The sequence below is a fragment of the Morone saxatilis genome, unplaced genomic scaffold (assembly GCF_004916995.1).
Source record: "Morone saxatilis isolate NCDOM2014 unplaced genomic scaffold, NCSU_SB_2.0 Contig12, whole genome shotgun sequence".
In the NCBI taxonomy this organism is placed as follows: domain Eukaryota; kingdom Metazoa; phylum Chordata; class Actinopteri; family Moronidae; genus Morone; species Morone saxatilis.
Genome location: NW_023339674.1, coordinates 5,683,100 through 5,699,770, shown reverse-complemented (window position 1 = coordinate 5,699,770; position 16,671 = coordinate 5,683,100). Strand labels below are relative to the sequence as shown.

Below are 16,671 nucleotides of genomic sequence, written 5' to 3'. Positions count from 1 at the left end.
TATCGGGATATGACTTTTGGTCCATATCGCCCAGCCCTAGTCCAGGGACTACCAGATGCCCTGCAGTGGGTTTTAGGGGGTCACCAACAAAAGGAAGAATGGAATATTTTAACTTTTATCACATTTTTTAGAAGTTGGAGCAAAAAGGGAAGAAACAGGGTTGGCCGTTTTTATTGACTGTAATTTATAGTGATCCCAGGTTGATCGATGATTGACTATTAAGACTCTTGAAACCTTACTCAGAGGGGATTACTTAAAACAAAATGTCCGCTCAAATCCTGTTAATTTATTCTACTGTCAGAATCCTCAGCTCACCGTTTTCCTCTTGAGCTCCTCAGCTTCCCTCTTCTGTTGTGCCCACAGTTCTTTCCTCTTCAAAAAATCATTCAAGCTTTCTTCCTCCAGCTCAAAGTATTTCTTCACACTCAAACTCTGCATACAGACAAAGGAGAAAGATGGCGGTTATAATGAATGATGTATAGTGGTCAGGCAGCCATTAAATAAACTTGTGACTATGTCACAATAACCCATAATCTTAATTTCTCTGACAACACTAGAGTTTTGATGATCATGGAACCAGCATGCCTATAATTAGAATTTCGTATATGTGGACTGGCTTAATATTAATGCAGTAAATGTGCTGCAGTGCTGGATTTTGTTTGCAACCTTCACCGAGTACATTATTATTTCTTTTTACATAATAATAAGTTAACAGATAACAATAATATTCTTTAAAGTGAGTACATAAGAGGTGGTTAGACTGTCTTACCTCATTCCTGGTGGGAACGTAGAGTACCTTTGGGATTTCTAATACACGGACCATTCCTACGTCATCAGTCACAGTCAGGAAGTGCTGCTTGGCTGTACATAAAAAAAGTAGTAAAGTAAAACAGACATTAACAGCAGCAAGAGAGTATATTAGAATGTTTTATGGCCACTATTTATTTTCATTATTACATTTTCATTTCTTGTGTGCATTAGTCTCAAACTGTTTTACAGTTGTCATTTCTCATTATCAATCAAGTCAAGCATCAGTCAAGACTTTGAATGGCATTAACCTTATAGGTGCTATATAAATAAAGTGTGATTACTTGATTGATATATATTGTGTGTTTGTAGCAAGTTTCTGATCATAGGCATACCTCCATTTATTGTCATTTAGGCAAACACATTAATAGTGTGTGAGACACAAATGTTGGAAACAAAACATAGTAAGTCAACAAGTAATGCCTTCTCAATGGAGCCACACATATGCTCACTACTGTGTTTTAGTAAGAGGCCAAGAACTCACAGGAGGCGGTCCAGGGTTTGATGCAGGTTATCTTGGAATTTGTGATGTGTGCGTGGACCTGCGCAGGTTCACTGGTCTTTTCCAGCAGGTTCCACACCTCAATGCTCCCATCGTCTTTCCCAATGAAGAAAACAGCTGGTCGGGACAGGGACCAGCATCCCGAGGTGCACACCTGCTCAGAGCTTGGTGACAGGATGATGGGGCCATCCTGAAAGTCGTAGTCAAATAGAGTCAGTGGATATAAAATATGATAAAATAATATATAATGAATAAATCTGGTCTGTTGGATAAAGATCAGAGGACTGATTATATTAAAAGTCTAGGATAACTTTGATCATTTGCGTCATGATCATAAATTTTATTCTAATTCAGTCAAACAAGTGGGTATGATTTTTAACTGGTAGCAATACTTTTTGCTATTGTACTTGAGGTGACGGGTGGTGTTACCATGACTCCCTCCTTCCAGATGGCGAAGTTCCAGCCTCCCGTTGTCAGAATAATGTCTTTGTAGAAGGGCGACCGCTGTACCGTATTCACCAACCAGTGATGGACGTTAAAACAGTCAAGGGGCTTGGCACCTGGGAGACAGGAGAGACAGGAAGAGAAGGTGCAATATTATTTTTGACAGTAATTTGCTTCCACTGAGCAACTAGGGCAATGCAATACAACGAACAATTAACCCTCTGTTTCCCTGTAAAGGTATCAACTAATTTATAAATGTGATTACATCAGGATGGCTGCCAAACCAAAGAGGAGACTTACAGTGATAGTAGTAATTAAAATGATTCAAATAATTTTGATATAATTGTTGTTGTATTTAAACCTATAACTGTCAAAGGCTTATTTTATCTCAAGACATGAAACTGCATACTAGTCTGCTTTGGACATTGGTCCAAATAGTCAAGAATCCATGATTTGCAGTTAATGGGTTTATGTCCCTTTAAACTTACTTTAATAATGGCAAGGCAGAATACTCACTTTGCAGACGTCCAGAGTCATCCTTTTCCAGTTTCCAGTCAATGTGAACAATTTCCCCATCCTGGATATTAATAATGGAACAAAGACAAAGGCTCATAGTGAAGAATGATTTCCTTAGGGCAGTTTAGTGGTCACATGAAGCTCATGCATTCAAGTAAAATACTGCTTGATGTTATTGGTAGGAATCTTTACCTCTGTTCCAATATAGAGCTTGGTATTGACATCCTCTAGAGTTGTAGCTGTTTTAGCTGAAGGCACTCTGAGCTGGCTGTAGTCTAGGATAACCTCTGAGCTATCATCTTCATCATTTTCATTATCTTCTTCTGTAAGGGGAAATAAAGAGAGTGTTTGGAGAAGGGCACAAAGTTAGCAGTGGTTATAGATTCAGCTATTTGCAGTGCATTTTAAACCAAAGGAAAACACAACAGTAAGTGAAGAACAATGGGCAATAATTTGAAAACACTACTGACTTATCAGGAAAGAAAGATCTATTATTTATCTAAAATGGAGACTACAATAAAAGAGAGTGAACAGTGGCATTGGTGCAGCCTGCTCTGTAATCTGACCATGAACAAGACAGCAGAAGGACAAAAGAGAGGAAGGTGGGGAGGGGTACAACTGAGGTGAATGGGTTGGTAAAAGGGGATATGAGGGGAGAGGGAAAGAAAGGAGGTGGAGGTGGGAGTGAGGATTGTGGTGAAAAGGGGGGACAGTAAGGGAGAAGGGTGAGACGGTTGAGATAGGCAAGACTGGTTGTGATGGAAGAGGCCTTTCCCATCACAAAAGCCCAACTGTCTGTCAGGGACAGAACAGGACTATCCCTTCACACCCCCTTATCAGCGGGCCGCTCCCAATCAAGCCTCAGCCTCACTCTGCTAGATTAGCTTCTGAAGGTCAGATCAGATTACCCAATCACACATCTACTAAATCCACTTTCCCCCAGTTAAGATGTGTGTAAAGATATGAGACAGATGATACAGCACAGCTACAGATGTAGACAGTGTTTCACTTTTACCACACTGCACTGCTGCTCAACTATTGCTTAAGCCCTACAAGGGGTTCCAAAAACTTGGTGTGGAAAATTATGTGGTGCTGTTGCAGGGCAGAGTGGAGCTTTTCTACAGTGACTACAGCATCAGAAACTATAAAAAGGCACAGAACAAAATGTTGAATATATATCTCAGAGACAGCATAGACTCAATTAATATCAGCCAAACATCTTAAGTAGCACCAAAGTATTAATCACACAGGGATTCATTTAAAACCTTAATAACAGACTGCCTGAGGGCTGATGGGGGGAAAAAAAGCAGCAGATTTATTGCCTCAGTTAGTGAACATATTAATTCTATAACCGCCAGCCACCAAAGCTGTGTTTATGGAGGCAGACCTTCAGCCAGACAAAGACAGGTCTCTTCTTGACCAGCCAGGACACACACGATTGTCTTCTGGCCCTCGAAGCCCAGGCAGCATATTGCAAAGAGCTGACAGTCAGCAAGGCTAATTCTCTGCAACTATGAGGGCCTTGTTTGGAAGTATCACTTAATAAAGTGCTATGAAACTGGAGGAGAGAAGAGGGAGACGGATGGAGAAGGAGAGTACCTGAGAGCTGAGTGAACCCTGCCCCACTGATCACTGTGCTCAACCATCCAAAGCAGAATTAAAGAATCCCATACCTCCCCCCAAAATAGACTCGCAGTCTTGCACACATATTTGAGAACTATCAGACATGGAATAGATATGTTTGAAATGTTTATTATTTGGTTTCCTCACAAAAAGGCTCCAAATCCAAATACTTCATAAATTGTTCACCTTCACAAAGCAAGCTTTCCTCTCACCTGCAATGTTCTGAAGAAGAAAACGGAACGAGACCAGGACTACTCCAAAGCCAATTTGTGTTTTACATTTTGAACTTGCAATTTGAATTTTACTTTATCTCATTCTTTACCCCGGTTACAGTGTGACCAAAAAAATTTCTCTTTCAGACAATCTAGTGCAACAAACTGAGGCAGCCTCAAGGGTAAATCTTAATTAATGTGCATTGTCCCTTTTAAAAAAAATATTCAAACTTCAAACTCCCTCACCTGTGGTCCTACCTGTATTACCATTACAGGTGTAGTGTTCCAGGCTGAACTTCAAAGGAGCGTATTCTCCACTGGTATCGATCTTTGGCAGGGAAACCTGACACATGACAGAAGAGAAGACAGTTTTAGACATTTGAAGAACTGGTTGTTTTTTAAACAAAATCACAGACTATGCTCAAGCAACTGCACACTAAAAAGCATTATATACATAGTATTCCTTTTGAATACACAGAAATACATCATAAATACACACATAGACAGAGCTTTTAAATTTAAGTTGGACATAATATTACATTGACATTGTGGTTTATTCTGCTCTCCAAAATCCTTCTGATTGTGTTAATTTTCAATACTTAATTGAATTTAATTGTGTAAATTAGAAATAATCTAAACTGAATTCCAAAAATTTTTTTTGTGATTATGTGTATTGCACCCTCAAGCCCTGCAGTACCCTGAAAAGAGGTTTCCAAGTCCGGTCCAGATATTTGAAAGTGTCAGGGACACTGTAAGGTGTCATCTGGGTCTTCTGATCCACACTCTGCTTTCTGTCGGTTGCTGAGTGGCTGAATAACCTTTGCATGCGCAAATCCCAGAACATTATAGTGCTTTAGAGGAGAGACAAACAGTGGAATGAAAAATTACTATCAACCTGAAAAAACAAAACAAAACTTGAATACCTTTGTTCATATTTAAACCATGAATATTGACTGATACAGACTCAGGGGAAACTGAATTTTCTCCAAATATGGTACTGCCAATAACTGCTGACAGTGAGCAGTACTTTGGCACCCCCTTCGACCCGTTCACCACCAATCCACAGTACTGTACATAACCCAGACCTCCAAATACATAACAAGCAAAGCTACAAGAAAAACAGACTGCTTTGACAACAGCTGGTATATTAGCTGAAAGGTTACTAAACACACCACAATTACTATTTCACTGTTCAAACATAGAAAACACTGGAACTGTTGAATGCTGAAATAAATCAGTACACTATATCAACAACTCTGCCATGCCTTGCTATGTACGTTCACATTTAGGGCCTTCAGAATATGTGACAGGAATTCACAAACATGTTTGTGTGGGATACAAACAATGATGATATAACTAGTAAACCACAGAAAAACACAGTCTAGTGGGACCTGTAATCTGGCAACAGAAGACACTGACTGACCAAAGCTCTTAAATATCTAACTGTTACAGTATGTTCAGCAGGGCGAGGACAAGTCAGTCTAGTTTTTGTTTACGTTGTCCAATGAGAACCTCCGTACAGTGGCAGATGTTGGTTGTGTCACAGTGATAGATAAGATTTAATTAGCCCCACCTTTACCAGCTGATAAACACATCAATGCATCAATTATTATAATGCAATAATATAATATACATTATTCTGAATGAGTATGACTTTTACTTGAAAAACAGTATTTCTACTGCTGTTTTACTTGACTATAAGCACTAGCAAAAGAGTAAAAATAAAAGTACTTCATCTATGACTGCCCTCACATGGAACAGTGTCAGTTTTAATAACCCTGATAACACAATTTCCAAACATATTTGACTGCTATTAAAAATAACACTGGCAGTTGCAAATGTGTTATACATGGTTGGTCATAAAGGGTTACAGGTTAAAAATGGTCAGATTTTGGCAGGGCATAAACCACCAATTAGTATGACACATATATACAAACACCAACGACAGCAAAACAGCTTATTCTGGTATCTACAGTGCCAACACCGTACACAAGTACAACTAACAATGACTGATAATACTGAATTCCAAAGAATGACAAGGGAACAGTGAGGGCGGCAATAATAATAAATCAAAGATAGCAAGAAATGTTCCGTAGCTGCCAACCATATTTTTTTTAATCATACAGAAACAGGCTACTTGTTAAGACAAAATCTGTCATATGCCACTTGGTTATATTGGCTACAAGATGCCAGAATTTTCATAAATGTAACATTTATTATTGACCTACCAGTCAGGGGAGCAGGTGACAATCTGAACAGAAATGTTATACTTGTTCTCCACAGGTAAGCCCGTCCTGGTCACCTAATCAGAGAGAGAGAGTCACAAAATCAACAAATGTCTGTCAGGCTTAGAATTGTACAGAGCTGATGGTAGTGAACAAGGTTCCTGAAGATATATTGGAGCTTAATGTGCCCCCGGGGGCACTTTGATGATTGCCTTATTTTACTTATCCAGATGAGTGCCAGTGGTTGTCATGATTTATTATAGTTGGCTATAAAGACATGAGAGAAAGGCACCAATGGGAAGCGAGAATGATAATGTATTCATTGTTTCATGAAGAAGCTTTTAAAAACACCAAACAACAAGCTTAGGATCTGTGGCCTGTAATCATTTATTTAATCTGTGTGAGACCAAAGTTCATTATTACTGTATAAATATTTTTATGACTGCTGGCATTACCTTTCACAGTTATTATTGCACTTGTTTGTGTGCTGTGTTACAGCCCAAACACCATTGTGTCACTGCAGTAAACTTCAGGTCAATACATTTTTACATGTATTGTATGGAAGATTAAAATAAAGGATTTTAAGCTGGGCCACCAGACGAGACAGGACCACATATATTATTTTCTGCAGGTGTTTGGAACAGGAAAGTCTGTCAGTATAAAAAAAAATTGTGAGGCAATGCTAAATATGCAATTTTATGTGGCAGTGCCGTCTTTTTCCATTACTTTTGTTCCTCAATGTATTACATTCTATCCTTTATAGCCCTTTCTCTGCCCTGATTACTCCGTGTCCAATATTGCCTTACCTGCTGTTAGTTTTGTTGACATTCAAGTGATTTATAACCATCAGATAAAAAGTCTGTTAATGTTCCAAACCTAGATATAGAAATCATTAAAGCAATAAGAGACCTGACCTGTTAAGTGTTTAATGTTTCTTTATCAATTTGAGACTTAGATGTAAAAGATTAAAATATACTTTAGTTGCCTCCGGTATGTTGGAAACTATGCCACAGTGTTTACATTAGATATGATAAAAGCAGCTCGAGATCAAGAAAACACTAAAGAATGTTTTGCTGAAACCACTGCTGTGTGGTCACACAAAACACCTTTTTATTAATCAAGAGAGGCCAAATGAAATACTGTTTAACCTTGTGGAACGTTCCAGCACTTACCTAATGCTCCCCTGATGGAAAATGGCAAGAAATAACTCTATAAAGTGTTCAGTGTTTCATGTCAGATTTGCAGTTGTTACCCCTTCCCACCCCTCTGCCCTTCATCTCTGTGTACCTCAAACGTTGGTGGCAGCCACTGGACATCAGTAATTGGGGCTTTGTGCCTGCTCTCTAAGGCAGACACTGCACAGTAGCGCACGACAGGAGTCTTATTCTCTTGGTTGTCATCGAGGTCCTGGTGGGAGGTCAGACACAAAAGGCACAGCATGTACAGTCAGCTCTGACAATTCAATCTAAATACAAAGACTTTTTACAGTGGTGAAGAGCTATCCTAATGGTCCAGCTCGATATATTCAAATACAGCATGTAAAAACAAACTATGTTTATTGCAACACAAAACTCCAAAGACTGGAGCGGAAAATATATTAATCCTGGAGAAAAAGTACAACAACAGCTCAACAAAATCCAAACTTCTGCAGTGCTGGTTGTCACAGCAGCACGTCAAACATCGTTTTACTTTTGTCTGCTTTTTAGAGTAGTTTAAAAGCGCTACTCATACTGCTTAGCATGTGCACTTGGATTTAAATGGTGTGAGCAGAACCCAAATCTATACAGGAGGATTTTAATTCTTTGTTCATCTGACAAGCTAGCAACAGGTGCTGGTGTAGGGCAGCTTTCACAGCACTCATTATTGAAATAAAGCCTTTTAGCAGATACAACTGCCATTGTTTACACTGCAAACACAAGAGGGGGCAGTGATCTGATTTGCTTGGTTGTTATCCTCTGTGGGGACACACTATGGTGGAGGACGGAGAGCTGATGCTGTTGACTCTAGAGAATGAAGAGCAAACAAGGATAAAGAGAATAGAGGGAGGTATGAAGGGTGAGAGAGGACAGGGATGTGACAGCTGTTCCACTGTAGAGGCAATAAAAACACACAAAGCAACTGGGGGCAGGAAGATGGAGGCATATGTGTCTATTTAAATACAACAGTCGAGTGGAAGATGTCAGTGGAGGTCAGGCTTTAAGAGACAGAACGGGTTTAATATTTGGTGTCTGGATGTCTCAACAGGCTATATGGGGGATTTAAACGTACTTGCTATGTTGTGGTTTTAAATCTGAGCCCTGGTTTTTGTCATGTATCTCTCTCCCCCACCTTTTCTTTATTACTCTACAGCACTTAATACCATTTAAACAGGAAAGATATGCCATGAAAATATTAGTTTACTGTGATGTTGAGCCATAAAAGAAACCATCTTTGAAGTTTCGGTCTTAAGTCAAGAGTTTTTTAATCCAGTAAGATCACTTCAGTCTGGCTCGGGTGTTTGTATGAGCCCTATTAGGCTGCTTTAGTTTGGCAGAGGGGTCATGTAATGATATAAACTTACTTTGAGATTGGCATTAGTATGTTTGTGGAACTAGTTTTGACAGCTGTGGCTCGCTTGAAAAAGACCATTAGGCCACTGCATTCCCATCTAATGAAAGAGTGAGGATGAGGAGAGAACTCAGGAGTCAACGTATCATCATCTCACTCTGTCATACAGCACCACTGAAGAGTACAGCCTGTCTTTTACAGCAAATATGCTGCATGCTTTGATTATCTGAGGGCTCATACTTGAATAAACCAGGCTTACATCATCACTAGCCAAAGAATTACGGTAAGTGATACCATATGCAATACACCAACACAGATACAGAACACCATGTATCATTGCATCAACATTGTGCACATTAGAGACAGGATATGGATACTTACAAATGTCTCAGTGCTGACAGAGACCTTTTTACTACCAGGCTGTGTTCCCTGTAAGTGTGTGACGTGAGCTGAAATGTCCCACAACACAACCTGAGACAAGAGCAACAGGAAATCAGAGATCAGTTGGAGATTTTAGTAAATGTCAGTAAAAAGCAGAATAAGAACAGAGACAATACATGGGAACTTTACAGGATATGACTAACATGGCTGAAGGTCTATTTGATCCTATCAGTGATCTTTATCTCTATTCATTTTCCATTGTTATGAAAGTAGTAAGGGACAAAAGCTACTATAAGCCAGAAAAGGCAGCAGATGCAGCAAACCAGAGATGCAGAGCAGAGTCAAAGTCAGCACCTGGCCATTTTTGCAGCCGCCAACGATAATATTTGGATCAGAGGGGCAGAACTCAAAGGCAAAAATGTCATCTGGGCACTCCAGCAGCAACTGCAAACAACAGAGAAAACCCACATACACAGGGCAGAAATATTGTATTTCAAAGTAGACATTTCCATGTATTGGGTGCTTGCCATCCCGACTATTTATTTATTCTAGTCTCTCCATAAAAAGTTCAGCTTTTAATCCACAAAACCGTATGCATACAGTAGATTCCATTTCATCAGGCATATGGGGAAGAAAAGACCCAGGATGGTATTACAGTACAGAGAAGTCATTTTTCAGCATCATGTTTAAATCTGCTGGAGTTTTAAAATTAGAAGCAAGAATGAACTACAGCACTTTACTCCCCACACTAAATAAATATATTTATTTCCATTATATAATGTCTCTGCTTTCCTCTACACAGTACCCTTTGCCACTTTGATGACTGCTCCAGGAGACAGTGAAACCAAAGCATGACACATGCACCAGTGAAGGCATACGTCAAGCAGAACTCATATTACTTTTGAGTAATTTAGCAGCTCAGTCTTATTGATTGGGAGCCTGGGTCAAATCAATAGAGCCTCTCAAATTTTCCGAAAGCAAATAATGGTCTTGAATGACAGCACAAACCAAATCCTTCCAGACATTTCTGATCTAAGCGTGTCTGAAACGAGGTGAGAATGGAGAGAATTTGCTTGTAAGCTGTGAGGGAGATAGAGAAATTCTGTTTTTTCAATCTCTTTTCAACTTATACACTCTCCATATTTACTCAGAGGGTCCCGTCATATACTTTCCATACCTGGGGAATAGAAGGGTCGGAGAAGCTATAGAACAGGATGACAGAGGGTGTGACGACAAACGTTGTGGAGTCCTTCGTCCTTTCCTCCTTTTGCTCTGTCAAAGCCACAGCTAACACACCTGCCACATCAAAAAACACATCGTACAATGTATCAACTTACAGCATCAGGAAAATAAATGTTAAATATGTCTTTTTAACCTTACTGTTTGAGAAATTGGTGGCTCAACTCAAGCCTACTCTATTGGTGATGACAGCTGGGAAATATTACGAAGCCGTGGTAAAGAACAATAATGCTTGCTTTTATCATGGATGAGGATTTGAGATTCTGGTTCTTGTCAGTGTCAGTGAGATCACAGGGAGAATGAATGTCATTCATTTTTTTAACTTATATTTACGGCTAACATTGTCCATCATTTTCCAACCTAATGCTATTTTAGACATTTAAAACCATAATCTCCTAAATGCTACCTGCACCCACCCATGGTATCCATATTGACCTCATTTGCTCTGATACACTAACAAAAGTAATCTGATCCAAATAATGCATTTTTTCCACAAAAGAACAGACAGGAAATTATGGATGTCCATGATGACCTCACAGCTTTGAGGGAGTTAGTCTTTTGGTCAATGCTTTTTGTGAGAAAATCTGTTCAAATCTGTTTCTTGTGTGTGATTTTACACTTTACCGTAGATGGTAGGGTGCCAGTTGATACTGCTGATTTTCTTGTCCTTAGTGTACTTCTGGTCTGTGAAGGCCTGATAAAGCATCAAACCTTCAGAGACCTTCCCAGACCAGTCACCATCTTCAGCTGCTGCCCCCAGAGCCTTCCAATCATCAAATAACCCATTTATGATCTCTTCCTGCTGAAGGGCTTGCAAAACTCTGCAAAAAATAAAACAAAATTAGGTTAAATTAGGCAAAACTTTTATAAAGACATGCATAATATTTCACTTTTATATCTCTCCACAGATGTAGTCCTCTTATACTCCAGATGTTCTCTTATCCCTTACCTGGGCACAAAGGACATTTGGGGGTGTGAGAAAGTGTAAGCTTACAATGTAACATTGAAGCTTTTGTTTTAAACCCAAAGTCTGGTCTGTGAAGTATAACAACACAAAATGTTGTACACAGGGAAGGTGAAGGTGTCTGTCAGTTCCCTCAAAGTAACAGTAGCTCTGAATATTCTAACACTACAGTGGTAATAATGCATGAGTTCGAGTACCCTGAGGCAAATACAGTACTGTATGAGTTTGGGTTGACTATCAGTCTTCCTATACAATATTCTCCCTTAGGAAGCAGACAGACACACAGCATGAATTACTAGCATATATAATTTTACCTGGGAGTCACTGAGTTGCAAAAGTTTTTCAGACTCTCAAACTGGAGGATGTTCTCTTTTTCTTCATCACTTAACTCTCTTGGCACGTACTGGGTAAAGATATTCCTCTGAAACTTCCTGTAAAGTGGGCAGAACATAATTATACATAATACATGTGTGGGTGTGTATGGGTATTGTTCAAACAATAAGAAGAAAGAAAGAAAAATGGTATATGGTAAATGCTATTTAATGAATGTATCTATAATAAATGACTTCATAATCTGCACCACTTAAGTATAAAGCATAAATACATGAACAATGAAGAAAAATACTCTCACAAAGGGATTTAATATTGCATTCAATGTTAAAATCGTCTTGTCTTCGTAATGCATTAAAACATTTGAAATTATTTTCCCAGACTGACAGGTATTGGCAGAAACAGTAAGTGCTTTTTCCTCCCTCTAGAACAAATTCATTTTATGTGCACTGATTTGCTGGCATACCACTGTGTCTGAGCACTGCTGCTCTGCAGTCTGGGAACAGCCTGTATCCCGCAGTCCCTCTGCATCTGCTTGATGCTGAATCTGCTGTCTTGATAGGAAGCACACTCTAGGTAGCCATCCTTCGCATCTGCAGTGTTGCGGTCTGAAAAACAGACTGGTACCCCGAACTTCCTCCGCACTCTGGAGAACTTGTACCACAACTGATGACAAAAAGGAGACAGAGGGAAAAGGGAGAATGAGAAAGAGATTTGATATTGCATATTTAATGTGTTTTTCATACACTGCAGTACCTTTTCTCTGGTCTCTTTGATAGATTCTTCATCTATTTCCAGCTCACTGCCAAGAGATATCCATTCCTTTGGTTCTGGGGTTTTATTGACTACTTTCTCAAGCACTTGTGATGTCTCAGGCTCAGGGGGCTGCAGAACACAGACAATTACAAGAACATACAGTATAAAAAGAACTGGAAACAAACTAAAGTAGAAGATAAGTGATAAAATAGTGTGCATACCTCCAATATTAAAGAAACATTTACAAAATTTCAAAACAATTGGCCTTCTTAAATGTTCATGCTAAATGACTAAGGCATTTATCCTCACAACTAGGGAAATGTCATAATGATATGTTTAGAAACCTACTGCAGCAAAACACCAAGTAGTGGATACGGCATTAGTAAGAACAAAGGCAATTTAGGAAAAAGTGAACCTTGTTACCATAACCAAACGTACACTGAGGATTCTGTCCTTAGCTTCTGGTGTGAGAACCAGGTAGAAGCACTGCTCATAGGTGAAATCCCTGTCATACACCAGCAAGAGTTCGTCCTCTGGATAGTCCTGTCAGATAAAGGAATTTGGAACATTCAGCAGTTTTCATGACAGAGTTTAATTAGAAATAATCAATGTGGTTTATTTGAATTGATTCTGGCAACCACAAGGAAACTTGGTACAGCAGTAATTTGGTCGAGATAGTAGACGGTTGAGTGAGATGTGGATTTCAAACATGAAGACTGATGTTGTGGGTTTTAGAAACGCAGAAAAATACTACCACACACACACACACATCCAGGTCTTGGCTGTATCCCTAATAAGAAAGCTGACATTACTTAGCACTTAGAACAGATGAGTCTGTAGGGCGCTCTCTGGTCTCATTAGAGTAATGTGCTGTGGTAGAAAGGGCATGAATGCATAAAGCAGAGTGGTGGTTACCATGTACTTAATCTAGATCAGAGACAGAGGGGAAATTAGGCTAAACTGGTTACCGGTCTGTTCCCACAGCCCTTAACTTGGGGTCTGTGTATCATCACAGTGTCTTGGGGGTATTGTCTGAGTGATCTGTATGACAATGGATCAGCCTCACCAGCACAATCTGCTTCACAGGGCTGAAATCGGACACTGCGGCTCTTGTCTTAATGTCCTGTATGATGTCGTCTTTTTTCAACAGCTTGTAGGGACTCTCCCCTGTGATGTCCTCATCAGCGAGGCAACCAAAGAGCTCCTGGGTGGCTGATGTCAGGACCATGGGGAAGATATCCTCAGGGTGACCTTGGTGAGAGACTTCACAATCAATACAGAGAAGAATGATGGGAGACAGCAGAAATTATATATTAAAACAAGCTGGATTTAAACCTCAATCACACGATTGAAAATCGTTTTTTATTAGATTTTACTTGTGTTTGGGCAAAGGACTCAACAACAGCATCAATTGTTTGTCAGTTGGGTGACCTTTAAAGACACCAGTTATGATCACTAATCTTAAGAAACAGATTATAACAGATATTCTAATAACAATAGCCCCCATATAGAAGCAATGTCAACAAATTGTTAAGGAAGTTGGGGTAGATTTACTCAGATACAGTGTTTATTCATATTCTCTTCCTCCTCTCCAGTCAACTATATACAATATGAGTATAAGGCTTCATAAAAATTCATCGTCATACTCATTATAAACAGCAGAGTACGTTATCTACTTTTTACTTTGCTTGTTTGATACTCTACGTAACGCGAGTCAGTGGCTGTTTCCGACATCAGTTTCACTTTTACAAAGAAATATGCAATGTTCTATGCAGTTTATACTAATAAATAGATAAAACAAAAGAAGAAAGTATAACAGTAAAATATGTTTAGTAGATTTTGGTCTGAGAAGTGAAGGAATCTTTTTTTTTTTTTTTTAATCGTGAGAAAATCATATCATGATCCCAGTAAGGTGAATCGTATCGAATAGTGTATCGTTACATTCCTACTTTAGGGTCAATCTGAAATCACAAGTCGAGGTGTTTTGTCAGATGCCAGAAGATTTTATGGCATATAGTGTTGACAATGATAATAATAAGCTAGGTATTTAATTGTCATGTCTATGTGTTGTGTCTGTCCCGCAGACTGTACAAAACAAATTGATGTCATCATCTGTGCGTCTAAAACATATCCTCCTGAAAATAAAAATAATGCTTTGCAGCTAGAGATGGCAAAATAGAGACGTCAAAACAAAAAAAAAGGATTTATTTCTGATTATGTCATGCGTATAGAATCTGAGTTTTTTTGCTATCTTTGTCAGTTTTATTCTAAAGAAGGAAAACCAAGAGGCTTAGAAAAATACAGTGCAACAACAGTTGGTCTACAGATCAGGTAGTGAACAGTGAGAATAAAAAAAAGTTATATGTACCTCAGAGATCAGGACTGACGCACATAAGGAACAGAACGCAGAAATAGTTGTAGAAATAGATGAAACAGTGATTTTAAGTGTGATGAGTAGGAATGTAGATATGCCACAACTAAGAACCTGAACCTCACTTGTCAAGTGATAGTCGCACAATAGACAGGCTTTAAAGTCACCATTGCCTGCAGACTTTGACACAGATTCTTGCCCCTGCTTTTATGTTCAAACGCACAACAACGCCTCTGATCCTTCACCTGCCCCTCCCTGCAGGGTGGACCACCCTACAATATCACAGCTTGCAATGCAATCCTTGTGAATAGCCTACACGCAAGGTCCAGACGCTAGTAGGGGTAATGCTGCTGTATTTTCTACTATACTGTTATGTGAGAGGTAGATCAATAATGCATGAATTCAAGACATAAGCTGCTCAGTTACACCTATTGTTTCTATATAAAACCGCAGTGCTGCACCATTACCACTACAAAGTTTTTCTTGATAAACAATCTATGAAGAATCCTTCATATCTAAGGCCAGGCTCAGTCCAGGGCACACTACAGTAAACAGGGCGCTGCATAATGATAGTTTTCATCCTGCTTGCGGTCTCTCTCTTCAAAGTCTTTCCACAAGGTTGCTGAGGGGACGCTGGGAATGCTAAAGTACAGCTTAAGTAACCACTTCCCAGCTGGGTGTGTCAACCTTTCCCACTCACACCACTTAGGCCTCACGCCAAATCATTGTAGTGGAAACTCACACCCCTCATTTCACAGAGTTATGTGTCAACTATGGCATTTGTATTCATGGGAAATATTTGCTTGAGAGTCAAAGAGAGTGTGATGTGCAATGTTCCATAACCTTAAAGAATGCAATTAAATTGCATTTGTAGGCTGCGATGAAGAGGTATTTTTAAATTGTCGGGCCTCTTTCCTCTTGCATAATGCACTCATTTTTCAACTGCATACTGTCAGACATTTATACTACACCACAGTACATGGTAATTATGGTTGTTTGTTTTCATCTCTGTTGATACTCGTAAAGAATGTAAGCGTGAACAATGGCCGTTTATGAGCTTTATATTTGTGTCAGTGGGCCACCATATCGTCATTGTCACAAGATGGGGTCTAACAAAAAGTTGGTTACGGTTAACCATTCAATTTTAGGTTTAAGACTTGGTTTTAGGGTCAGTTAGGTTAGGTTAAGGTTAGGCTACACTTCTTCTGCTACATTAGCTGGAAATTGGTACAATTAATGAATAAATGTACAGAGCCAAGCTGAATCTGAGGCCTCATAACACTGTCACTTTTAACTCCCAGAGGGGGCAATGACATAATCTATAGTAAAAAGATATATTGTTGGTGACCTGCATTTGACCAAAAGCATGTTTTCAGGGCCGGTGTGTTGAAAGCAAACCAGACCGTGACAATGGAGACCCACAGCTGACTAGAGAGCATGTCCAAAGGCTATGCAACAGTAGACTCAAGACCACATCTGAAGAATGCATATCGTTTCTCCAACTCCTCACAGACATCGCTGATTATTAGTTTCAGCCACGCTTGTTATGACTCTGCTTCAAAGTAAGTCAGTTCACTTGATGCAGTTGTCCTACATTATCCAGGGAAAATCGGAATAAATGGTTTATAGCTTTCATTTAAAGGACCCTGCCCTGTCAAATAAATGAAGGGAGTCAAATACAAATGGAAATTAATAATAATAATAATAATAATAGCCTACATTTTATTTGAAAAGCGCTTTTCTAAATACTCAAA

At 39.2% G+C, this 16,671-nt stretch overlaps 1 protein-coding gene across 1 annotated transcript in view; it reads right to left on the bottom strand.

The window, feature by feature from the left end:
* Positions 1-16,671, bottom strand: part of dnai3 (dynein axonemal intermediate chain 3) — an 18,652-nt gene that overhangs the window by 1,350 nt on the left and 631 nt on the right. The window contains exons 3-21 of the mRNA XM_035654028.1: positions 13,613-13,797; positions 12,985-13,089; positions 12,547-12,675; positions 12,257-12,456; positions 11,775-11,891; positions 11,121-11,317; positions 10,435-10,553; positions 9,612-9,701; positions 9,258-9,347; positions 7,617-7,736; positions 6,333-6,406; positions 4,802-4,955; positions 4,351-4,447; positions 2,462-2,592; positions 2,270-2,330; positions 1,739-1,869; positions 1,292-1,499; positions 770-861; positions 316-432 (exon numbers count right to left, since the gene is read on the bottom strand). Of these exons, the coding sequence (XP_035509921.1) occupies positions 316-432; positions 770-861; positions 1,292-1,499; positions 1,739-1,869; positions 2,270-2,330; positions 2,462-2,592; positions 4,351-4,447; positions 4,802-4,955; positions 6,333-6,406; positions 7,617-7,736; positions 9,258-9,347; positions 9,612-9,701; positions 10,435-10,553; positions 11,121-11,317; positions 11,775-11,891; positions 12,257-12,456; positions 12,547-12,675; positions 12,985-13,089; positions 13,613-13,797 (2,417 nt within the window). The remainder of the gene's footprint in view (positions 1-315; positions 433-769; positions 862-1,291; positions 1,500-1,738; positions 1,870-2,269; positions 2,331-2,461; positions 2,593-4,350; positions 4,448-4,801; positions 4,956-6,332; positions 6,407-7,616; positions 7,737-9,257; positions 9,348-9,611; positions 9,702-10,434; positions 10,554-11,120; positions 11,318-11,774; positions 11,892-12,256; positions 12,457-12,546; positions 12,676-12,984; positions 13,090-13,612; positions 13,798-16,671) is intronic.